A 27,061-nucleotide genomic window follows, 5' to 3' on the forward strand; every position below is an offset into this window, starting at 1 on the left:
TGACAATGCAGACAATGCTGACTTTCTGCAGCATTTCTGTGTCTGTTTCAGATTTCCAGTTTCAGCAGTATTTTGCTTTAATTTGACGGCTTAGACACAGTTAAGATATATTCACTCATAAGTAACAGGTAGGACAACAAACCCAGAGCTCTCTGGACCTCAAAAGAATTTGATATTAAGTTAAAGAAAAATGTAACTGAAAACACTGGCCAGATTTCTATACTACTTCTGTACCGAATGATTCTATAAAATAGCTTCATCAATGACCCTCTCTCCATTATGAAGTCAGAAGTAGGGATTTTCACTGATGACTGCACAATGTTCAACACCATAAGAAATCCCTCAGATACTAAAGCAGTTTAGGTCCACATGCAGAGAGACCTGAATGACATACAGGCTTGGGATGATAAGTGGCAAGTGACATGCACATCACAAAACTGCCAGAAAGTGCTGTTACCAACAGAAACAGTCATTGTGCTATGATATTCAACAGTTACCACTGACCAGAAACTTAAATGGATCCGCTATATAAATATGATGTTTCTAACAGCAAGTACAAAACTGGGAAGTTTTTGGTAGGTAACTCACTGCCTGGTTTCCAGAGCCTATCCATCCTTGCAAGTCACGAGTCAGGAATACATGGAGTACTCTACTCTATAATTGGGAGATAGTACCATAGTGGTCATATCACTGTACTAGCAATCCAGAAGTCCAGCCCAATGCTCTGGTGACACTGGTTCAAACCCCACTATGGCAGCTGATGTGATTTAAAACCGGTTGATAAACTTAGAATATAAAGCTAGTCACAGTAAGGGTGACCATGAAGCTATCCTTGATGGCTGTAAATGTCCATCTAGTTCACTTACGTCCTTAAGGGAAGAACATTTGCCAGCCTTACCTGGTCTGATCTCCATATGACTCCAGAACCACAACTAAATGGCTGATGTAGAATAATTAGATGGGAAACAAATGTTACCTCTGCCAGTAATACTAACTTTTATGAAAAAAAATGAAGAAAAGGAAACACTGCAAGTTTCTTTCAAGCCCATATATACCATTCTAATTTGATACTATATCACCATTCCTTCATCGTCACGGTTTCAAAATCCTGGTATTGTGGTCGTTCAAGAAGGCAGCACACCACCATCTTCTCAAGGACAATAGGGACAGACAATAAACTCTGGCCAAGCCAGCAATGCCCATGCATTAAATAAACTCCCTTCCTCTGAGCACTTTGGGTCAACCTACACTACATGGACTGCATTAGCTCAAGGCAGTGGCCTCTGCGACACATTTAAAGGGCAATTATGGATGGACAAATAGCAAAACAGCACCCCACTTCATGAACGATAAAATATAAAACTTCAGAATCTTACAATGGGTCTTACTGCATTTATTGCAAAATTGAATACCTAGACCTTAATTGGGAATTTGGTTCTACCTCACCTCAGATTTACTAGGAGGCAGTCGTTTCTTTCTGGGTGGTTTCTTTTTCTTCTCTTCAGTAGTGTTAGGTTTTTCCAGCTTTGGTGGTTCTGAAGTGTTTTTTTCTGGTTCTGGAATGACTGGCACAGGTGGCTCTTCCTCCTCTGGGGGGAGTGGCAGTGGTTCCAGATAGTAACTACGAGGCTTTGGTTTTAGGTGTGTGTGATACAATAGGAGCCTATGCTGCTCTTCAAATTTGGTCACTTTGCGATCAACACGAACTGTTCCAAACCAGCCCCAAGAAAGAGGAGCAGAGTGCTTCATCCCTTCAAACACATCCCAAGGTGAAATCTTCTGTTTAGTGGAGACCTGTAGCCCCTACACCAAAGTGAATGACACATGTAAGCTGGTGCAATGTACTATTTCTTCACCCTAGGATTAAATGTTTATGTTGCTCTTGTTAACGGTGTCATTTAAAGTCTATAACAAGCAAAGTTTAAGGGTTGTCAGAGATTTACCTTACTGATAAATCTAGAAACTCATGCCATCCAAATTACCGAAAAACTCACTCACTCCATCTTAGATCATATTTTGCTCCATTACAACAGAACAAAAAAAAACTTTAAAAAATACATCATAGTCAGTTTGATGCAGGATACTTTAATCTAGTTTCAAGCAAACTCTAAACTCTCAGTTAGTGAAGGAATATCAGAACTAGTAGTAATCAAATACTTGCCTCTTTCTTGAATATTGAATCGAAACCAGCAATCTTGTTTCCTTTGGTATCAATTAGAGACCCTTGGGGCTCACAAGTGATGACATCTCTTGTTTGTTTGGGAAGTGGCAACAACTGCCTCACCTTCTCTAAGCTTTCTGATTGTCGGTCCCCAAGCTCTTTCTAGGCCAATTAGAACAAATATAACAAAAAAGAGGGGAGAAAGAAAAGGAGATATAACTATTTTTACTTGCATGCACTTGACAACACAGCTCAACAGTGAAAAGGGAAATGGTAAATTCTTAAATCTGAAATTTCATTATTTCCTGACCAAGACTGCTGCTCACAGGGTGTGTTATTCAGGAAATCATAGCTTTGGCTTTACATCATTTAATTAAAAGGACTGAAAACCAAAATCTGCAATCTTGGCTAACACTCCTCAACGCAAACATTTGATCAAGGAATCAACATAAAGGAGACTAAAATTTCAAACTCATCAGAATACCTCATTTACTGTTTTATAAGTGCTGATTCATCTGTTGTGCACTATTAGCATTTTTGTTATACCACTATATCTCAAGATTTTTGTTAGTGTCACTGTGGCAGAAATGGGTCACTTTGTAAATTGCTCTGCTAATTGCAGGGTACAGGTTTTACTCCACTGACATAGCAAATTTCAAACCCCTTTCACGCAACGGATAAACAGTTCTACCCTGAGTTTCTTTACAAGGTTCATGTAGGCTCTCGTTCTCCTCCATAATTCCCTGGGCAAGTGGAGATCAAGCAAAAATCCCTGATAAGTAATGGATCCAAAGGCCCTTGCATATCAATTTGCAGCATGTTGGTACGGATTTGAAGAATTGATTATAAGACACCAAAAAGCTGCTTTAGTCAGAGAATGATAAATAAATATCGCCGTTGGGAGTGTATCACTTTGTTACTTAGAGACTGCAGGCAAGATTTCTTTCACCCCATCAAAAGTGCACAACCCTGAGAATAAGTTTAATTGCCTGCATATCAGAAGGACTCCTGTCAATTCAGTCAAGCTACACCTTAAATTATAGATCCAGTCCTGGTCACTAAGGGACAATCAAAGTCTGGAGGTGATTCACAGAAGTTGACCATAATTAACCCATTGATTAAATATACGTAAAGCAAAAACTTTTATTTTCTGTAATAAGATGGGCATATAGAGTACAAAACATTGCAGAAATTGATCTTTGCATTAATGGAAGGAGGTGCTTATATACAGGTTGCAAAATAGATACAAATACAAATTAAACAACAGAACTAAAGTACAGCTTAAATCAGCAAAACAACATTTCGTTTTGTCATCATTACAGACTGAAAACGTGATACAGATTTAGAAAGTAATGGAGCTAACATTGTGGAAATGCTGAAGAAGCAGCTTAATGCTGAGAGTACTGAAGGTTGTTTATAATGAACTAGGAAAGGTTGACTTGTTTCCTTCATCAATAGCAATATTGTGTAAACTTCCTTTACTATTTCTACAAGATGTTTAGGAACAAAGGATAAAAGGTTTTACCCTGAGTTTCTTTACAAGGTTCATGTAGGCTCGCTTGTTCTCCTCCATACTGCCTTGTGAGATGCTTGACATGTCTGCTGCCAGAGTTCCATTAACCAATACACTGAGCATATCCAGGACTGTAGTGAACAGCTCACTGGGAAACAAGACAGTTTATTCTCAGGGACATTTCACAGCAATGTATATATACAATGTATACACCATGATGCCTACTCCAACATGGGAACCTCCGAAACGTCCACTTTCTTCTTCAATCGAGGATTCCCCAACACCCCCATTTTGACAGGGCCCTCAACTTGGTCCGACCCATGTCCCACGCTTCGGCTCTCACCCCACCCCCTTCCCTCCTGCAACATAAATACAGTTTTTCTTGTCCTTACCTCCCATCCCACCAGCATCCACAGCCAAAAGATCATCAGCTGCAATTTCCGCCACCTCCAGACACATATTCCCCTCCCCTCCTTTATCTGCCCTCTGCAGAGACCATTCCCTTCACGACACCCTGGTCCACTCTTCCTTCACTCCCAATATTCCCCCACAGTACCTTCCCCTGCAATCGCCCAAGGTGTAACACTTGCCCATTTACCTCCTCCTGCCTTAGTAGCCAAGGGCCCAAACATTGCTTCCAGATGAAGCAGTGTTTTACCAGCACTTCACACAATCTAGTCTACTGCATTCGCTGTTTACAATGTGATCTCTTCTGCACTGGGGAAACAAAGCATAGACTGGGCAATAGCTTCTCAGAACACCTACATTCTACCTGTAAAAATGACCCTGAGCTTCCAGTTGCCTGCCACGTCAACACACCACCTTGTTCCCTGGCCAATATCCAGGTCTCAGGCTTGCTGCAGTGCTCCAGCGAAGCTTAGCGAAAACTGGAACAGCACCTCATTTTCTGCTTAAGTACCCTGCAGTCTTCTGGACTCAGTATCGAGTTCAATAACTTTAGGGCTTGAACTCTCCCATGTCCTAGCCCCCATCTCCACACACCAGGACTTGTTATCACACAGGCTATTACACACAACCCATTGTTAGATGCTAAAGTCTCCATTAATAGCTATGCACCCTCCTAGCCAGATCATTATTCACTCCTTTGTCTGTCCAACTGTTCTCCTCTCTTTTTAGGCTCTATCCCTACCTTTCATTCATTCCTTACCCACTCCCTCCACCCTACCTTTTGCATTAATACCGACATTTTCCTAGCTATCATCAGTTCTGAGGAAGGCTCACTGGAGCCAAAACGTTAACTCTGATTTCTGTTCACAGATACTGCCAGACCTGCTGAGCTTTTCTATCAACCTCTGTTTTTGTATATACAAAATGTGTTGGCTCCAAATGAGCTTCGCACATGAACACCGATGGTTATAAGATAGAAATTAAGGTTAAGAATCAAAGATATGTTTTCTCCTTTGTAACACAATGTCAAAAGAAGCTGTGGAAAACCCAATTCTAACAAATCACAAATAATTCAGCAGAGATCAAACAAACCTCACAGCTAAGAATATCTTGGCTGATGCAACTTACCTAATCAAAAATTAAACTTGCTGAACTATCACTGAAGTTCTGCATGCAGAACTGTCACTGTTTAAGTAAACAAACTGACCACCATGCTTTATGGTAAGAACAAGGACATACTGCTTTTACTGGAAATCTGAAATAAAACTAAAGGTTGAAATACTCAGCAGTCCTAGCATCATCTGTGGAAAGACAAACAGAGTTAACGACTTTAATCTCCTCAGTACTATGAAAGATCAGTGACCTCAAAACACCCATTCTGTTTCTCTTACCACTGAGGCTACCACACTTGTTGAATATTTCCAGCAATTTCATACTACCTGGAAGCTCTGCATACAACATTCAATAGCTATCAATCCTTATAGTGCATGCAAACGCAGCACAGCACAGATACCAGTCCACAAGTTATTTCAGAAAAGTCAGAGAATTGCATGGCTTTATTATTTACCACACCGCTGAAAATGGCAGGAGAAGCAGCAGCTGCATTGCTAGAAGCTTCAGAACATATAAGTAACTATGGTGCATACTTGTTGGACTGCATGTCAACTGTTCCACTGCTAATTATGTCCAAGAGAAGAACAGCCCATTCAGTGGTGCCCTGTGTGCTACGCTGGACGGTATCGAACATCCCACCTACCTGGGAAGTAAATCAGAAACAAAAACATGCAATGAGTGATTATCCTTTCAAAATCTATTGGCTCTCAGCACTGAATGTAATCAAACTGTAGGTTCAGTTGATCCTACAATTAAACATTTGACTGAAGGCAATTAGAAGATATGAGGCGTCGATGATCTTGTGGTATTATTGCTGGACTGTTAGCCCAGACACCCAGGTAGTGCTCTTGGGACCGAGGTTTGAATCCTGCCACAGCAGACGATGGAATTTACGTTCAATAAAATTAAGAGTCTAATTTTGTCCATTAACCCAAAGTCAATTGCCGGAAGTACCTATCTGGTTCAATAATATCCTTAAGGAAAGAAAACTGGCAGCTTTATCTGATCTGGACTACATGTGGCTCTAGATCCACAGCGGTGCAGTTGGCGCTTAACTCCTCTCTGGGATGGACAATAAATGCTGGCCTAGCCACTAATGCCCTCACCAAAGAATGAATAAAAATAAAACTGACTCAATTTCCAAAGGTAAACTTTGCCATTCAGTTACTGAGTAAAGAGGACCAGAGTAAGTGACCAGTTCGCCTAGCTCCTTAATGAGACAGAAAATATTGACCGAATACTGAGGCCAGTGATACTCCAAATCAATTTTTAAATAATCCTGCAATCAATGAATGTTTTCACGAGTAGTAGTGCTTGAGCTGAAAGTAGCTTGAAATTTAAAGAGGAATCTGTTCTGAAGCATGGAAGTTTAGTTGCAAATTAAGCATATATGAAGTTAAAAAGCTAAACTCATCCCTAGACCAATAGGAAAGACAGAACAACACCACAATGAATACAAATGCAAACTGAATTGTAATTTACTAACTGATAGGCATTTGAGCAAACAAAGGGCTCTAATTTAAGCCCTTTGATTCCTGATGAAGGGCTCCTGTCCGAAACGTAGATTTTCCTGCTCCTCAGATGCTGCCTGACCTGCTGTGCATTTCCAGCACCACTCTAATCTTGGCTCTAACTTGAGCCAAGCAGACTTGGTACAAGACAATTTTCTGAAGTAGTGGCGGATACAGCATAGATTCATTCATACAGGTTACATAATTGAATTTTTCAATGCAGTACTTTTGACACGCTGGAAATGTTGCACATGATTTAACATTTTTCTGTGGCCCAGTATCATCTTGGATGAAGAAATAATATGTTCAAGGTAACAGCCATTGTTCTTTACTTGTTTAGATCATAATATATAAAATTCATTAAATTACAAAAATTAAGGCAGAGAGACTGCTCATTGCTGTAACTGAAGTTTGTAATAAAGAAGGAATTAAAAATTACAGTTAAAGTAGTTTACAGCACAGAAACAAAAGGTCCTTTAGCCCATTGAGTCTGCACTGGTCAAAACAAACAGCAAACCTTTCTAATCCCACTTTCCAGCACTTGGCTCATAGACCTTTATGCCTTGGCATTATAAATGCACATCTTCCTGTACCATCCTTGCAGGCAGATAGTCCCAGGTTCCCACCACTGTCTGGGTGAATTTTATTTCCTCACATCCCATCCAAACCTCCTGCCCCTTACCTTAAGTCAATGTCCAATGTTCGCTGATCTCTCCTTTGGGGTAAAAGTTTCTTCCCGTCTACCCTAAATATTTCCCTCGTAATTTTATATATCTCAATCATGGCCCCTCTCAGTCTTCTTTGCTTCAAGGAATGCAACTCTGGCCTATCCAATCTCTCATAAGTAATAAAACTCACAGGCTAAAAACATACTGGTAAATTTCCTCTGAATCGTCCCGGTGCAATCTAATGAAGAATCATATAGACTCAAAAAGTTAGCTTGCTTTGTTTCACCATGGATGCTGCCTGACCTGCTGTGATCTCCAGCAGTTTTTTTGTTTTCAGTTCAGACTCCAGCATCTGCAGTATTTTGCTCCTCTTATGTGTTCTTGCATTGAATAAAGAACAGTACAGCAAGAACAGGTCCTTCAGCCCACCAAGCCGACACGAACACAACATACCATTTGTTATGGACCAGGCCAGCCCCCTCAAAACATTTCAAGAAGGTAGCCAAGACCCTAACTTTGCTTGTTGTTTAAGCCAGTGTACAGAGGATTTTCTAGGAGAGAATCAGCTGGTCAAATCAGATCATTTTAAACAAAACAGAATTTATTTACAAGATTACTGAATGAAACACAAAGAATAGAAAATAGAATACCAAATAATCTATCCTATCCAAAAACCAATAGATCATCCCACTTAATGATGCTGTTCCAAAATACTTGTAACAATCCCCATAAATACCCCTTGACACAAAAGGTAAAATCAAACACAAGTTCTTATAGGCAAGGAAGAAAGAGAGAGTGAACCAGCCTGAGCTTGCTTTTGAATTCTAGCAGCTTCTCACATTACTACTGTTAAAACCAAACCAGAGAATAGCTGAGCTGGGAGAACTGGCCACTGCCCTTTCATTATACAAGCTTTTTAAAAGACTTGAAAGCCTTCTGCCTGAGGCAACATCTATTAGCTGTAAACAAACTGGCCCTAAAATCCATGCAAACTCAGACCTTTTGGAATCTGGGTCATTTACAAACTCTCTGGAAAAAAAAACCCAAGGGCAGCATATCCTTGTTAAAGGAGCAGCTTTGTCACACATTCGAAACTAAAAACTTTTGCCTTTACATGATACGTATCCCTCTATTTCCCGCTTATTCATATATTGATCAAGATGTCTCCCAAACACTGCTATTGTATCTGCCTCCATTGATATTGTTATGATTTGGGAGTTTCCACATTTTTTTAAGAAAAGTAATACATTCCAAGTATTGGGTTTTAAAGCAATGCACGAAACAAAAGGTGGTTGTACCTCACCAAATACTTTAAAAACAATATGCACTCTACAGGAATCATTGAATACATCATACCCTGGGACAGGTATTGCTTTGCAGAAGTCTTCCCATCAGGTTGTGAACATGGAGACTAGAACATTCACATTCAAAATGAAGTCTTTTCCCGAACAAAATGACACAATTAGTGCGTAATAAGTTTAAGAAAAACAAAATTGAGAAAGGAAGGGAAAGTAAATGAAATGAAGCAATGCCCAAATGTAAACCGGAGAGAAAATGAATGAATAACAAAGGTTAGAAAGAGACCATGCTGGCTGTAAGGCAAAGTGTTTAAAAATAATTTCTCTTTAAACAAGCCTTACAAGATTTAAGCGGAGTTTCAGAGCTTCATGCATCATCTGTTTGGCTTTGCAGTCATCCTGGTACTGATCTTCACGCCAATTTGTTACAATCTGAGAAGAGAAAATAATATGGTTATTGAATTTATCTGCTGGTGATCAGTTAGTTAGCGCCATTCTTTCCACAAATTAACCTTCTGTCAGACTGATACGGTTATTTCATAAGAAACTCAGCTATTTAGATATCAATAAAGTTTTCAAAAACAGGTAAAGGTATTTGAGAATTCAAATACAGCTTTAATACAAGAAATTAAGCTAAATTCTTTGAACCCTTCACATAACCTTTAATCCTCGTAGGGCTTTTCACAGTACAATACTGGAAATGCCATCGGCACTAAATTTCACATAATTCTTCAAGGTTTGAAAGGAATCACAGTTCAAATCCAACTGAAGTCTAGAATATACTGCATTCGTGCACTTATTCAAATCAGTAAAATGTGAAATTCAAAATCCTATTCTTTATTTCAGTAAACTCATATGTCAGGATCATCAAGATATTTGAGCTCACTATCCCCATTTAGGTTTTTAAAAAGCCTGGTTAAATACACAAGGTTTCGACTCTTGATCCTGTTGGAAAGTGCATTTGTTTGGATACTGGATGAAGTCAAAACTTGACTTAGCTGTATTCCATTTTACACTTACTCACTATAGACTCATGCATTAAAATGGCACTTGGTTGAGGCAGTAGATGCAGTTGGAGTTCATGTAACATTTCCATTAAAGAGAATGTTTTTATTAGATTACTAGATTACATTACAGTGTGGAAACAGGCCCTTCGGCCCAACAAGTCCACACTGACCCACCGAAGCGCAACCCACCCATACCCCTACATTTACCCCTTACCTAACACTACGGGCAATTTAGCATGGCCAATTCACCTGACCTGCACATCTTTGGATTGTGGGAGGAAACCGGAGCACCCGGAGGAAACCCACGCAGACACGGGGAGAACGTGCAAACTCCACACAGTCAGTCGCCTGAGCAGATAATCAACAAACCAGGAGACAAATTCCTTGAATTGGTAGGACAAAATAAAATTCTGAAGTTGTTACATCCAGTGTTGGAAACAGCTGTTGCTTTATGTTTATACTGAAGTTCTGTTCCTTGACAACAGCTGACAGGATACAAGATTTTTGTTGCACAACAGGCTTCAGACAGATATTACACTTCAGTACAAAGCATTTGTGCATAGAGACCTTTGTTGCCCAAAATGACATAATTGTAAGATGCATGTTTTTTTTTATAAAATCTGCTTTTATGCTATACCATTTAACACTAACAGCTTTAATATGTAGTTTTATATTAAGGAGAACAAATTCAGGTTCTTCAATGTATCCCAGTAACTTAAGTCCCTCATTCCCAGAGCCATTCATGTAACTTTTGTTCTGCCCCTCTCTATTTATAAAACCTAGGATCCTATCTTTCTCTTCTTGCCTTGCCACACTCAACACTTTGTGCATATGCATCTCTGGATCTCTGTGCTCCTCAACTCCATTGGAACTTTACCTTGTCCTCTTAACCAATTATACCTTTTATTGCCTCTCTTTGTTCAAACTGGATTATTTTTCAATGCCACTCACCTGCATTCTGCTGACACGCCCACACAGATCCCACTGTCACCATCCTTGCCCCCCAGAACCCTGAGGGGAACACCACCCCTGCTCATGACTCCACCCTCACTCCCCCCACCTCCACACCCACTCTAGTAACCGGCCCTGCCCCCACTCCCAGCTCCACACCCACACCAGATCCCAACTCCCAGCCCTGCCGAGTTTTCACCATCCCTCCAGATCTCCACCTCACTGAGGACAAACAATCAGTCCTCAGCAAAGGACTCACCTTCATCCCCCTCCGCCCACGCATCAATGAATTTAATACACGCCGTGACATCGAACACTTCTTCCGCCGCCTCCGCCTCAGAGTTTATTTTCACAATCAGGACTCCCACCCACCTTCCGAGGACCGCTTCGCCCACCTCCAACACACTGCATCCACCTGGACACCCCGCGCTGGCCTATTACCCGCCATCGACCTCTTCATCTCCAACTGTCGCCGGGACATTAACCGCCTCAACCGGTCTACCCCCCTCCCCAACTCCAACCTCTCACCCTCGCAACGCGCAGCCCTCCAATCCCTCTGCTCCAATCCCGACCTCAACATCAAGCCAGCAGATAAAGGGGGTGCAGTGGTAGTCTGGCGCACTGACCTCGACACTGCTGAAGCCAAACGCCAACCCGAGGACACCTCTTCCTACCACCCCCTCGACCATGACCCCACCCCCATCACCAAACCTCATCTCCCAGACCATACAGAACCTCATCACCTCAGGATATCTCCCACCCACAGCTTCCAACCTCATAGTCCGGGAACCCCGCACTGCCCGGTTCTACCTCCTTCCCAAGATCCACAAGCCTGAACATCCTGGCCGACCCATTGTCTCAGCATGCTCCTACCCCAATGAACTCATTTCTACCTACCTCGAGACTGTCCTATCCCCCCTAGTCCAGGAACTCCCCACATACGTTCGAGACACCACCCACGCCCTCCACCTCCTCCAAGACTTCCTTTTCCCCGGCCCCGACGCCTCATATTCACCATGGATATCCAATCCCTCTACACCTCCATATGCCATGACCAGGGCCTCCAAGCCCTCTGTTTCTTCCTCTCCCGACGTCCCCAACAGTACCCTTCCACCGACACTCTCATTCGTTTGGCTGAACTGGTCCTCACTCTTAACAATTTCTCCTTCGAATCCTCCCACTTCCTCCAGGCCAAAGGGGTAGCCATGGGCACCCATATGGGCCCCAGCTATGCCTGTCCATTTGTTGGCTACGTAGAACAGTCGATCTTCCGTAATTACACTGGCACCACTCCCCACCTCTTCCTCCACTACATCGATGACCGCATTGGCGCCACCTCATGCTCCCGCGAGGAGGTTGAGCAATTCATCAACTTCACCAACACATTCCACCTTGACCTTAAATTTACCTGGACCATCTCTGACACCTCCCTCCCCTTCCTGGACCTCTCCATCTCCATTAATGACGACCGACTTGACACCAACATTTACAAACCCACCGACTCCCACGGCTACCTGGATTACACCTCTTCCCACCCTACCTCTTGCAAAAATGCCATCCCGTATTCCCAATTCCTCCGCCTCCATCGTATCTGCTCCCAGGAGGACCAGTTCCATCACAGAACACATCAGATGGCCTCCTTCTTTAGATACCACAATTTCCCTTCCCACGTGGTTAAAGATGCCCTCCAATGCATCTCGTCCACATCCCGCACCTCCGGCCTCAGACCCCACCCCTCCAACCGTAACAAGGACAGAACGCCCCTGGTGCTCACCTTCCACCCTACCAACCTTCGCATAAACCAAATCATCTGCCGACATTTCCGCCACCTCCAAACAGACCCCACCACCAGGGATATATTTCCCTCCCCACCCCTTTCCGCCTTCCGCAAAGACCGTTCCCTTCCTTGACTACCTGGACAGGTCCACGCCCCCCTACAACCCACCGTCCCATCCTTGCACTTTCCTCTGCCACTGCAGGAATTGCAAAACCTGCGCCCACACCTCCTCCCTTACCTCCATCCAAGGCTCTAAAGGAGCCTTCCACATCCATCAAAGTTTTACCTGCACATCCACCAATATCATTTATTGTATCCGTTGCTCCCGATGCGGTGTCCTCTACATTGGAGAGACTGGACGCCTCCTAGCAGAGTGCTTTAGGGAACATCTCCGGGACACCCGCACCAATCAACCACACCGCCCTGTGGCTCAACATTTCAACTCCCCCTCCCATTCTGCCAAGGACATGGAGGTCCTGGGCCTCCTTCACTACCACTCCCTCACCACCAGACGCCCGGAGGAAGAACGCCTCATCTTCCGCCTCGGAACACTTCAACCCCAGGGCATCAATGTGGACTTCAACAGTTTCCTCGTTTCCCCTTCCCCACCTCACCCCAGTTCCAAACTTCCAGCTCAGCACTGTCCCCATGACTTGTCCTACCTGCCTATCTTTTTTTCCACCTATCCACTCCACCCTCTCCCCTGACCTATCACCTTCATCCCCTCCCCCACTCACCTATTGTACTCTATGTTACTTTCTCCCTACCCCCACCTCCTCTCACTTATCTCTCCACTCTTCAGGCTCTCTACTTGTATTCCTGATGAAGGGCTTTTGCCCGGAACGTCAATTTTACTGCACCTCGGATGCTGCCTGAACTGCTGTGCTCTTCCAGCATCACTAATCCAGAATCTGGTTTCCAGCATCTGCAGTCATTGTTTTTACCTGGATCATTTATCACTTTGTCACTTGTCTATCCATTCCATCAGCAGACCTACATTCTCTTGAAGGTTAATCAGTACTCTCAAAAGTTTGAATCTGTCTACAATTGTGTCCTGTACACCAAGACAAGGTTATCAAGATCTTTTAAATACCTAGTACTGACACTTAAGGAATCCTGCTGTATGCCTTCCACTAATCAAACAAATTCGAGGTTACACCATTTCCTTATACTGTCTTCTCATATCAACTGGAGTGATAGAAAAGGTTTTCCAAATGATTTCAGTGCCTGACTGGGGCAGAACTAATTTGCTTTTTTTTTGCAAATGTCACAGAATAACAGTAAGGAAGTCATGCTGCAAATAGTAAGGTCTTTGGTGAGAATATGGCTGTTGTACTGCATGCAGCTTGACTTCTTTAATGAAGGGAGGATATATTTGCCTTAGAGAACGTGCAGTAAGACTCTATTAGATTGTTTCTTGGAATGATTGGGCTGTTCTATGAAGTGAAATTGAGTACAATGGACCCATATTTTCAAGAGTTTAGAAGTTGAGAGGTGATCTCATTAATTTGCATGAAAATATTAAGAGGCCTAGTCAGGGCAGATGCCAAGAGGCTGCTTCCCCCAGCTGCACGAAGACTCCGAGATCATAGTGCCAGGATAATAGATTGACAATTTATGAGAAGAAATGTACTCACTCAAAGAATACTGCATTTGTGGAATTCAGTATTCCATAGGTTTGTGGATGCTTAGTCACGGAATACATTCATGACTGAAGTCAATAGATTTTTAGACAAAAAGTGAATCAAGGGATTTGGGAAGAGTGCAGAAAGGGGTAGTTGAGACAGCAGATCAGGCATGATCTTATTAAATAGCAAAGCATACTTGTGAAGTCTCCATGAACTACACCTGTTCCAATTGTTTTATTTTAATACCCAGAAGTGATTTTTTTCTCTATTACCAAATCAGCTGCCATTTTAAATTCTTTATGCTTCACCCTTCATTGTTGACCAGCTGGAAATTATATTGATAAAAATGACAATTTAGCTGGCCTTTCCCAGCATAACAGCTGCTGATGCTCGTTATTGATGCTTAGCTGTGCAGAGTAACCAAAGTAATTGATGGTTGTCAGTAACTATTGAACTATATTCCAAAAATAAAGATGCCCAAAATTAAAAACAGCAGACAACTGGGAGAAGGCAAGTTTAATCCAATATGATTCAACAATACTTGGTTTTTTAGTCCTTTTCCACCTGACTATGCAAATCAATTCAAAGTAGTTTCCTATAAATTGATTTATTTAATGTGGAGTCAGAATTGCTCAGGTGACAGAGCATCTATTTGAAAGACAAAACCAACATGTTTCAAACCCTTATTTCATTCCTCAAAGGTTATCACGTTGGCATAGCCGGTAGCATCCAAAGTGTAAGTCAAAAGAGTGAATGCCCTACTTCAAGATTTCAGCACATAATTTAAGCTAATTTTAGTCATAAAATCATGCAGTATAGTGCTATGGACTCGGCCAGATCCCTCAAACATTTCAAGAAGGCAGCCCAGATTTTGCTAGTTGTTTTAAGCAGGTGTAAAGTGGATATTCCAGGAGAAATGCCATTGGTCAACCCATTTAGTTTAAACGAAACAGAATTTATTTACAAGAATACTGAATGAAATAAAAAACAGAAAACAGAATACCGAACAATTTAACCTCTTTGAAAACCCAACAGGTCATTCCAACTTAATGATGCTGTTCCAAATACTTGCAATCATCCCCATAAACACCCCTTGGCACAAAAGAAAAAAAATTAAACACAGGTTCTTACAGGATAGAAAATCAAGAGAGAGAGTACAGGCAGGACCAGCTTCTTTGCGTCCAGCAGCATTTTCCACACTACTGTTAAAAACCAAACTGAACCAGACAGAAGCCGAGCTGGCAGAACTGGCTACTCCACTTTCATTGTAAAAGTGTTTTTCTTTTAAAACTTGAAAGCCTTCTGCCTGAATCAGTATCTGTTAGATATTATCAAACTGGCTCTAAAACCCTTCAACCCCAGATGTTTTGGAGTCTGTGTTGTTTATGACCTCCCTGGGAAAAAAAAGCCAAGGACAGCATAACCTTGTTAAAGGAGCAGCTTCATCACAATAGAAACAGGTCAACAATGTCTATACCGATCAACAAATACCAAACTACACTAATCACATTTACCTGTACTTAGTCCATAGCCTACAATGCCTTGGTGTCTTAAATGTTATGAGTACCTGCCTCCACCACTGTCTCAGGCAGCATGTTCGATATAAAAATCTCAGATCTCCTCTAAAGCACTTAGTCTTCACCTTAAACCTATTCACACTGGTCTTAAATATGTCTGCCATAGAAAAGAAATATTCTCAATCTATGATGTCTATACCTCTCGTACTTTCATATATTTCAATCAGATCCCTCCTTCAGCCTCCACTGCTCCAAGGAAAACAAACCCAGCTCCATCCTCTCATAACTGTCTTTTCATCCTGGCGAATCTCCTCTACACGTTCTGCAGTGAATTCACGTTCTTCCGATAGAATGGTGACCAAAACTACACATAATATTCCATCTGTGCCCTAACCAAATGTTTTATAAGGTTGTAACAAGAGTTCCTTGCTCCTATATTCTTATACTCTGGCTAACAAAGGCAAGCATACCAAATGCCTCCTTCACCACTTTATCTACCTGTTCTCACACCTTTATGGACTTGTACAATAAGGTCCTTTTGTTCCTCAGTAGTCAATCACGACCAATCACTGTGTATATCCTTCCTATATTGGACGTCACAAAATGCATTACATCATCTTTAACATCATTAAATTCCATCTGACATTACTCTGCCCATTTTACCAGCTGATCAACAGCAGACTGCAGCCTGATACAATCCTCCTCACTTTCAACATCACCACCAATTTTCGTGTCATCTGTAAACTTTATTATATCTTCTACATTCACATCCAATTTTTTTTTTAAAACAATGACAGTATTCAAAGAGGAGCAAGGGAGTTCCCTACAGTGGCCTCGCCAATGTTCATTCCTCAGACTAGACTGGATGATCTAGTCATTTACATCATAGCTATTTTGGGAGCTTGCTGTGCACTAAATGGCTGATAAGGTTCTTAAATTACAGTTGTTACAATACTTCAAAAGAAAGAAAACACTCGCATTTATATTGCACCTTTTGATCATGATTGAAAGCATTTTGCAACCAACTAAGTACCTTTGAAGTATAGTTGTTGTAGTATTGTAGGAAAGTACTTCATTGGTTGCATGCAAAAATATTTTTGACACCCTCCTATCAAGAAAGATGCTACATAAATGATCTCTATTCCTTTTTACTCCATTAAGTTCACACAAAGTCGTTTCTTCAACATCACTAAGTTAATTTCAGTGAATTACTTCAAATAGTCAGACAATTTTTGAATAACTAATTACAGACTATAGGAAACTTAGACCCAGAAGGGCATTTCTCTGCAAATCCCGCCTAATGCCAGGATCCTGTTTTGCAATAGCTCTTCTTCCATTTTAGATTTAATCACCTTTCCTTTAAAAATGAAATAATCTCAGTTTCAACAAACCTCTCAAGGCAAAACATTCCACATTCCATACCCACTGTAAAGAAAACTGGAATTATATAAAGTCTAGTGATGACCATGAATCCATTGTCAATTGTCAGCAAAATCCATCTGGTTCACTATTGTCCTTTACGGAAGGAAACTACCATCCTTATCTGGTCAAGACTATATGTGACTCCAGACCCATTACACTGTAGTTGACTCTTAATTGCCCTCCTGGCAATTAAAGATGGGCAATAAATGCTGGCCTAGCCAACGAGGCCCTCATCCTGTGAATGAATAAATTTTAAAAAAAAGAAATCTTAATTGTCCAAGTGTTAATTTTAAACTGATGACTTCTCGACACTTACTTTTCAGCCAAATAATCTATTCCCGTTCAAGGGCATTATTTTGGATGGTTGGGCAAAGTGTGTGTTGCATTTGCATCTGAGGGCTGCTGGCGCTAAAATAAGATTCTGCTCAAATTATTTAAAAAGCTGTAAAGGGAAGCCAGTAGAACTAAATTTTGAAAGAATGAAATCATGTGGATGGACAGATCATCTTAAAACAAACCTAGCCGGTTTTCATGATGTTATCTGATGATCTAGCAATGCAAATGAACTGAAACACACCAGTTTGATGGCTACATGTAAACCTGTTGATGTGAAAGTCACTAACCTTTAACAATAATATGAGAATTACATTACCTGTTGGACTTGACTGTAAAGGGATGTGAGAAGACCCTCTCTTTGCTCATCTTGCCCTTTCAGGCAAGTCAAAACCAGAGAAAGAAACGGTTGCTGGCTTAGCAGAGACATACTGGACAGAGAAAGTAAAGATTAAATAGAACATATTAATGTTAATATGACCAAACTCATTTTGTATTAAAATTAATATAACATGGAATGTTTCAATGCATTGAATGGAATTAATGTGGCCCAATATGAAGTATTCAACTGAACTTTGGAAGGCACCCCTTAAATGCAGATACATATGGAAATGAATGACACTGGTTTAATATTACATTGAATGTGAGAAAGTACAGTGCACCATCGTGACCATTGATTTGTGGATAATTCGGTTTTTGGTGAAGTACAAAACACCACATTGTTGCTAAAAGGGAAGGAAGAAGGAAAAATTGAAAATTTGCTCAGAGAATAACATACAGGCAGCTCATCAAATCTTAAGAACTGTGGATATAGGGAATAAATGTTGGTTTTCTGACAACAACCATATCCAAAAAATGATATTTCCAAAAAGAGAAATGAGGACTGTTCTGTTGCAATTTAGACACCATTATTCAATCCACAGCTTCAATGTAATCGAATATCACACTGACTGAGATCCAAGGAAGTGCATTGCAGAATCATGACATGTTTTTATGGATGGTTGTGATCCTGGTTAAACAGAGATCTGCCCTTTCATACTAGGCTGCAGGGCATTCTTCCCAGTATTGTGGTGCAATGCACTGGGTAGATTTGTTATTGGTTAAAGCATAAAAACACCTTGAGGCCACAACAGCATAAATAATATTAAATGAGTTAACAGTAGAAAGCTGACAGCGGGGACAGCAACAAACTAAGCATATCCATTGTTCTGACTACTCAATAAAACGTTAAAAATCCATGTTTACCTCTTCTGCTTCTGCCGGTCTCGTTCTTTCCGTGAGGATGACCCTAGATGTTGACCTTTCTCCAATTCTTCACCAGCTGCTTTCAGTACATGACCTTGGACAGATGTTGGCAATTTTGCAATCAATGGCGCCACCAGCCAAACACCCGTCCGCTCTGATGAGCTATATATAATACAAAAATAAAAACAACAAGCATACATATGTATATCACCTACAATTAGATGATCTTGATGCCTGGAGTTCGAATGAATTCAACAATAGACCATCTTTCAGTAGCATAACCTGGAGACCATAAGAGGAGAGTTCAGTTAACAGATCCTAGGAGTTTGGAGACAAAATTAAAACAAAACTCTCCTCCTTTAAGACAATCATTAGAATTTCTTTAAACAAATTTTTGGTCACTTTTCCTAGTGTCACCTTAAATAATGAAAGCAGAAATACAGTAAATACTCAGCAGGTCTAGCACCATCAGTAGAATGCAGAAGTTATTTATGTTGATTGCCTTACATGTGTACCAGCTTGAAACACTAACATTATGTTTCTTTCTCCTCAGATGCTGCCAGACCTGCTGAATATTTCCAGCATCTGTTTCAGATTTCAAACATTAGCTCCATTTTACTTTTACTTAAATATCTGGTTTTATGATTCTGCAAATTTTGTCTGATACTATTGTGATGATGATGATGCTCCTTTAACAAGCCTATGTTGTTCTTGATTTTTTTTCCCCCAAAAGGAGTTGTAAAAGGTAGAGGTTCCGATTTGTCTGGGGTAGGGCCACTTGGATTATAGCTAATAGATATTGCCTAAGGCAACAATTGCAAAAAAAGACTTTTAGGATTAAAAAAAAACCACTTGTACACTGAAAGAGGAGTGGCCAGTTCTCCCAGTTCAGAGATTTTTCTATTTGGTTTAGTTTTTGCTGGGGACCCCGAGATGCTACTGGGGGGAGAAAAAGGAGGTTCCACGTTTTAGCCAATGATCCCTGACTGATCCTCTCTGTAATCTCTCTCTCCTCTGTAAGAACCTGTGTTTGAATTTACCTTTTTGTCAAAGGATGTGTTTATGGGATTTTGCAGGAAATTGGAACAGCTCTTTGTTAAGTTGTGGAGGATATCTTGCTGGTTGGATTTTCAATTACTTGTTAATCTAAATTCTGTTTATTTTGTTTTGTTTTATTCGGTAGTCTCTAAATAAATTCTGTTTTATTTAAAACTGAGTGGCTTGACCAACTGCATCACTCTTGGAATATCCAACTTACACCTACTTAAAACAACTAAAAAAGTTAGGGTCTGAGCTACCTTCTTAAAATGTTTTGAGGGAGATCTGGCCTGGTCCATAACATTATTCCTTTGAATACCTTGGAACATTAGGCATATTATAAGCAATATGTAACAATCCGCTAGATTACAGACTCATGTACCACTTGACATAGCATCAAGTAGATCAGAAAAGGAATTAAATGCAAAGGATTAAAAGTTCGGAGTGATATGGAAAGGAAATGTTTTGATTCGTGAGGTAACGATGCCAGTACGGAGAAAGAAGAAAGCTATTCTGTTGGATCAGTTCATTTCATATGGGCCAGGATCAATATTCTTTAAAATAATTAGAGTGGTGAATAGGACTGTAAACTGAATAGCTACTTGCGAGGGTGATGGGATTGGGTCAGGTGAAGAAAGATTTAGAAATCTGAAGAGAGATTGAGGCATTAGAGCAGTGTACTGATTTTAGTCGGGAGTAGAAGGTGCGGATAAGATGGGGATGCAGTTGGCACGGTCAACGAAAAGGCTAGAAGGGAAAATCATGGCATAAGTGATGTTTGGCAACCTTATGTAATTAAGATTGTGACCTGGAAAAGTATAATAAAAAGGCAAGGAGAGTTCTTGAGGTGCATTTGTAGTGTCCTACGTACCCCAGAGGTATATCGTAACAGAACTAACAGGTTGATTAGATATGTCTATAAAAGGGATGAGAGCAGCTACAGTAACTATTGGTCCCTTAGAAGCAAAGACAGGAGAAATCATTCTGGGGAATAAGGAAACGGCAGAGACATTTAAAATATTGTGTGTCTTTCATAACAGAAGACAAATTACATAACAGAATAGATGTTCATTAATATATATTGTAACAAAAACGGTTAGTAAGAATTAGGAACTTAAATCAATTAATATTTGCAGAGAAAAAGTACTGGAGAAACTTGAAGTATTAAAGACTGTCAAATACCCAGAACCAGTCGGCCTATCGCTGTAAAAGAATTGCAAAGAAAGTGGACGTACTGCTTATTTTTCAAAACTCTCTACATCCTGGAATACTCCCAGCAGACGAGAAGGTAGAAATATAACACAGCCATTCAATAGTGAAGGGAAAAAAACACAGTCCCATTGGAAGAACACCAGTTTCATACAAGTAGTATAATAAATTATTAAGGGATTATTAGAAAATCATTGTATTATTAAAGACAGCATGGTTTCATCAAACAGAGATCATTACTCGACAAACGTATTCGATTTTTTAGGATGTAATTAGTAGGATAAATAAAGGGTAACCTGCAGCATATTTGATTTTCTAAACCATTTTCTGGCCATCAAATGTCCAGACTTAACTGCAGTTTAATATTCCAAAGGACCAGTGGCGAGAGACTGGCTCATTAGAGAGGATGACTGAACAATCAAGAAAAGGAGAAGGAATAAAATATCTGAAAGAGACACAACTATGCTTTCAATTCGAGCTTAATCTCAAATACTACAGAAAATGTACAGACCATCAAATTACAGTCTGTTCTTTTAAGACGTGATACTTGCATTCTCTTGCAACCTTGCGTTAAAGAAAATCACGCAATAGAATAACGGTGCTAATGAGAAAAGCAGGGTTGGGGCAGACCACCAAAAATAGTAAAAATTGAAACAAAAAATAATTAGCCTAACACAAATAATAGCACAGTCAAAGATTGTTTCTTGGGAACTGGTTTAAAAACTACATCTACGTTTTGCTGCTTTGCTATCTTTCTTCTTTCATTAACAAGCTGTTCATAGGGTGTCAGACAAGACTTTACGCTACCAATCCTGCTGCATTCTGCATTGTAGTTATTGTCTTCAAAGAGCTGCAACAGCTTCTGAATTTCCCTCAGGATAGAAGAGAAAAGAGAAGTGGAAAGTTCTCATGGTGCTGCATCCTGAAATTCATAGTCTTCATCTGGAACTTCAAATTCCCCCACAGTGACAGGTTGTTGTAGATCAGTTTCCACTTCTTCAAATCCAACTTGCTTTGCAAGAGCAACACAACGTTCTTTGATTGCTGGAAGCTCCTCTGATGGTTCAACACCTTGAAAATTATGAAGTAAATCTGGGAGAAGCTTCCACCAAACTGCATGTAGGCAGTCCTTACTAAAATCTCCCCAGGTCTCCACAACGATGCCATTGGCATTCTTAATGTTAAAACTGTTCCAAACTTGAAGAACACTGCAGCTACTGAGGGGGATAATGAAGATAATCAGCTTCATGAATATGTGCCTTAAATAATAAACTTTAAAAGCTGCTATTGCACCCTAGTCCGTGGGCTGAATGAGAGAGGTTGTGTGCGGAGGTAGAAATAGCACTGCGATGTTTTCAGTAAGCTCACCAATGGTGGGAAGATGGCTTAGTGCATTGTCCAGAATGAAGAGAATCTTGAAATCCAAATTTTTTCTCCTGCAATCATTTCTAAAAACATCCTCAAAAACATCAACAATAAGGTCAGAACAAATTTGTCCTGTCATCCAACCTTTTTTTGCTTGCCTTGAAGTAAACACCTAGAGTGAACTTAAGGTAACCTTTCAAAGCTTGCGGGTTGGCAGAGTGGGACACCACCATCGGCTTAAGCTTTTAGTCTCCATTAGCATTGGCAGCCAACAGCACAGTCATACGATCATTTGCGACCTTAAAACATGGAGCATGTGTTTCATTCTGAGAAATGTAGGTTCTGGATGGCATTTGTTTCCCGTATAAACCTGTCTCAATCAAATTGAAGTTTTGATCTAAGATGTAGCTTTCTTCCTCAACCGATTTTTTCACCACAGGAGGAAATGGCAATGCACGTTCCTCGTCTGCATTGGCAGCTTTGCCATATAACTTTATGCTATGAAAAGCAAAGCAGTTCTTAAATCCAGCAAACCAGCCACTACTAGCACTGAAGGCAGGCACACCTGGAGGATTTTCAGCTTTTTTCCTTAGGTCTTCATAAATTGATAAGGCTTTCAGTTTTATGGTGAGAAAGATGGTCCTAGATTGCTTTTGCGATTGATCTTCTATCCACACACTTAGAAGCTGCTCCATCTCCTCAAGTTCCTTTTCTCATGATCGCGCAGACTTGTTAGCATTCAGACTTGTTCCAGTAATGCAGCTTGCTTTAATTTGTGCAATAGCCAATGGGAGTTCACATTTTTAAAAAAATCGTTCATCAAATCACCAATCGCATTACAGCCAAATCCCATTTACAAAACATGCATTATAGGAGAATGACCTGCATCTTGATTACTATTATTGTCTTATGGCTAAGATCATGTATGCAGGGAGAAAAGAACTTCCACTTATATACCCAAATACATTCCTGCAAATTGCAAATTTACTTCACAACCCAGGAATTATTTTCAAACTGAAGTAATTGTTTAATAGCCAAGTGCAGCAGGTAATTCATGTACAGCAAGGCGCTTGAAATAATGGCTAAGTGCTGGCATAATGCTTTTAAAAAGTAATATAGGTGAAGATAGTAACGCTGGCTAGGAAATCAAAAGATCTTCCATATCTGGAATAGTATCTGAACTGGCTGGCACAGCTTTGGTTTAACATGCTGTACAAAAGCAGGTAATAAGAGAATACACAAATTTTACCATTTCCTTAGTCTCTTCTCATGAAGTTAAACAAACACAACCTTTTATCAGAAAAAGACTAGAAAAAGCAGCATCTGATTGCATAAACATTTGCAATACGATTTAAAAATGGATGTTTGTAACTCATTTCAGGTACAATTTAATCATCAGCATGATATGAATATAAATACCTTATTCAAACTGAAAAATCGAGTGTCATAATTGGAGTAAATTAAATGCACATCTGGTTGATGGTCTGTGGTGTTGTACTCATGTGAGGGAAGACCCAAGTGCAACCTTCAAGACAATTAGTATTTAAGGCCCTGCTTTGAATCACCAAATTTGACGCGCTCAAAAAAAAACCCAGAAATTTTCAAAATGTGAGCTGCCAAATGATCAAAAGGTCTTCTAAAAACTAATATCCAGTATTAATTACAATGGGGAGAAATGCTATGTGTGGGACAAATTTACGCAGCAAAGCCGTAAAGCTCCTCTCTGTACTTAAGGGAATAGATACTGTTTTCTGAAGCAAAGACACAGTCCAGAGCCTGTGTTGCCTAGTACCAAGGTCTCGGCACCAGTACCAAGGTTCTCTTCTGGGCTGGAGAGGAATTTGAAGAAAGAGAAGAAGGATCCAGCTATTGTAGTCCAGGGAGGTACCAACAATATGGGCAGGAATAGGAAAGAAGATCTACTGAGAGATTATGAGCATCTTAACAATGAATTAAAAAGCAGAACCATAAACTTCCAGATTACTACCTAAGCATGTGCAAATTGGTATAGAGTAACTAAGATTAGAGAGATATATGTGTGGCTCAAAGGATTATGTGGGAGAAATGGGTTCCAATTCATGCAGCACCGGCACCAGTGCTGGGGAAGAAGAAAGCTGGGAGTCAGGGAAGGAAGATATGCAGAGAAAGGTGCTCAATTGAAGGAAAGTATAAAAATCAAAAAGAAACCAAACAGCAGTAGTAAAGAGACAAATGATAATCTGAGTGTAAGGGGAGAAAAGAGACAAAAATTAAAACCAGAATAAGTAATAATAGTTAAACAGTCAAACACTTAACTGTTTTATCGGAGTGCATACAGTAGTTTCAACAAGGTAGATGAGTTGACAATACAATTAGAAATCAATCAATCAATAGGACTCGACAGTTGTGATTGAGATATTGTTGCAAATGTGGGCATGCACCTACAGTACATGGATTGTAGCACTTCAAAAGGGAGCTTAGCACCATCTTCTCAATGGCAACTGGGGACAGGCAATAAATGCTGGCCAGTCCCAGGAATGAATTAAAAACAAAGTAACCAAAACTGGGACTCATTATTCAAGGGGATTAACATTCTGGAAGAATAGACTAAAAAGGGAAAGAAGGTTGAGTGGCTTGGTTAGTAAAAGACTGTATTTGCGCTGTGGTGAGTAGTGATATAGGTGCAACAGATCATGATCTTAAATCATACAAATAAGGAACAGCAAAGCAAAGAAGTCAAAGGAGAGAGCCATCCATAAGCCCCCAAAGAGTTGTGTCACTGTAGGACGTAGTGCAAATTGGGAAATAGAGAAGATATGTAGCTATCATGAGTACTTTTAATTTGCGTATTAACTAAACAAACCAGATGGACAAGTGTAACACAAAATACCAAATTTGTAAAGTGCATCAGGGATAACTTTTCAGAGTCATGCATTGCACAACATATTAATAGATCTAAAATAGCCTGTTCCTGGATGTGTAGTGAGGTAGGACGTAACACATCACATGGTGAAGGAATGTCGGAGGGTAGTGATTACAACTTGGTAGAATTTCAAATTCAGTTTGAAAGAAAGCAACTTTATCTCACAACTAGCATCCTCAACTTAAAAATAAGAACAAATTCAGAGGTGTGACGAAAGAGTTGTCTGAAGCAGGCTGGGGAAGATAGACAAAGAAAATAATCAGCAAGACAGAAGTGGCAGACATTTAGCAAATATTTCATAACACTTGGAAAAACTTTACTGAGATCAGAAAGAAGGATCTGACGAGAAAGATGAACACCAATGGTTAACAAGGCAATCACAGAGTATCCAATCAAGGACCAAGGCATACAAAGTGGCCAGAGGATTGGAATTTTTTTAAATGGAAGCATCAGTAGATGACTAAAACAAAGATAGAAAATTGATTAACAGTAAATTGGCAATAAGTATAAAATTAAATATCAAGGGCTTCTGTAACAATAGCAAAAGAAAGAGTAGCTAAAGTAAGTGCTATACTTTTGAATGATGCAACCTGGGATTAAAAACTGGAAAAAGGGAAGTTGCAAGCAATTTAAAACAATGCTTTACATCAGTCTTCGGAGTGGAGAACAATATAAACGTACAGTCATAGAGATATACAGCATGGAAACAGACCCTTCGGTCCAACCTGTCCATGCCGACCAGATATCCCAACCCAATCTAGTCCCCCACTTGCCAGCACCCGGCCCATTTCCCTCCAAACCCTTCCTATTCATATACCCATCCAAATGCCTCTTAAATGTTGCAATTGTACCAGCCTCCACCACTTCCTCTGGCAGCTCATTCCATACCCGTACCACCCTCTGCGTGAAAAAGTTGCCCCTTAGGTCTCTTTTATATCTTTCCCCCCGCTTGCCCTAAACCCATGCCCTCTAGTTCTGGACTCCCCAACCCCAGGGAAAAGACTTTGCCTATTTACCCTATCCATGCCCTTCATTATTTTGTAAACCTCTATAAGGTCACCCCTCAGCCTCTGACGCTCCAGAGAAAACAGCTCCACCCTATTTAGCCTGTCCCTATAGCTCATGTCCTCCAAACCTGGCAACATCCTTGTAAATCTTTTCTGAACCCTTTCAAGTTTCACAACATCTTTCCGATAGGAAGGAGACCAGAATTGCATGCAATATTCCAACAGTGGCCTAACCAATGCCCTGTACAGCTGCAACATGACCTCCCAACTCCTGTACTCAATACTCGATCAATAAAGGAAAGCGTACCAAACGCCGCCTTCACCACCCTATGTACCTGTGACTCCACTTTCAAGGAACTGTGAACCTGCACTCCAAGGTCTCTTTGCTGAGCAACACTCTCTAGGACCTTTCCAATAAGTGTATAAGTCCTGCTAAAATTTGCTTTCCCAAAATGCAGCACCTCGCATTTATCTGAATTAAACTCCATCTGCCACTTCTCAGCCCATTGGCCCATCTGGTCAAGATCCTGTCGTAATCTGAGGTAACCCTCTTCGCTGTCCACTACACCTCCAACTTTGGTGTCATCTGCAAACTTACTAACTGTACCTCTTATGCTCACATCCACATCATTTACGTAAATGACAAAAAAGTAGTGGACCCAGCACTGTGATCCATTGATCACAGGCCTGCAATCTGAAAAACAACCCTCCACCACCACCCTTTGAGCCAGTTCTGTATCCAAATAGCAAGTTCTCCCTGTATAACCTTGCTAACCAGTCTCCCATGGGGAACCTTGTCGAACGCCTTATTGAAGTCCATATAGATCACATCTACCGCTCTGCCCTCATCAGTCTTCTTTGTTACTTCTTCAAAAAACTCAATACAGCACAGAAACAGACCCTTTGGTCTGACTTGTCTATGCCAACCAGATATCCTAAACTAATCTAGTCCTATTTGCCAGCACTTGGCCCATACCCCTCTAACACC

General features: G+C 40.6%; 1 protein-coding gene across 2 annotated transcripts in view; it reads right to left on the minus strand.

Moving 5' to 3' along the window:
* Nucleotides 1-27,061, minus strand: part of med12 (mediator complex subunit 12) — a 197,220-nt gene that overhangs the window by 29,211 nt on the left and 140,948 nt on the right. For both annotated transcript variants that reach the window (XM_087992009.1, XM_043704779.2), the window contains 7 exons: nt 18,553-18,714; nt 17,627-17,738; nt 9,015-9,104; nt 5,729-5,838; nt 3,687-3,822; nt 2,162-2,323; nt 1,447-1,803 (listed from right to left, as the gene is read on the minus strand). In XM_087992009.1, coding sequence (XP_087848135.1) covers nt 1,447-1,803; nt 2,162-2,323; nt 3,687-3,822; nt 5,729-5,838; nt 9,015-9,104; nt 17,627-17,738; nt 18,553-18,714 — 1,129 coding nt within the window. The remainder of the gene's footprint in view (nt 1-1,446; nt 1,804-2,161; nt 2,324-3,686; nt 3,823-5,728; nt 5,839-9,014; nt 9,105-17,626; nt 17,739-18,552; nt 18,715-27,061) is intronic.

Source organism: Chiloscyllium plagiosum, unplaced genomic scaffold (genome assembly GCF_037043375.1).
Source record: "Chiloscyllium plagiosum isolate Xiang-an unplaced genomic scaffold, Cpla_swu_hap1 HiC_scaffold_11, whole genome shotgun sequence".
In the NCBI taxonomy this organism is placed as follows: domain Eukaryota; kingdom Metazoa; phylum Chordata; class Chondrichthyes; order Orectolobiformes; family Hemiscylliidae; genus Chiloscyllium; species Chiloscyllium plagiosum.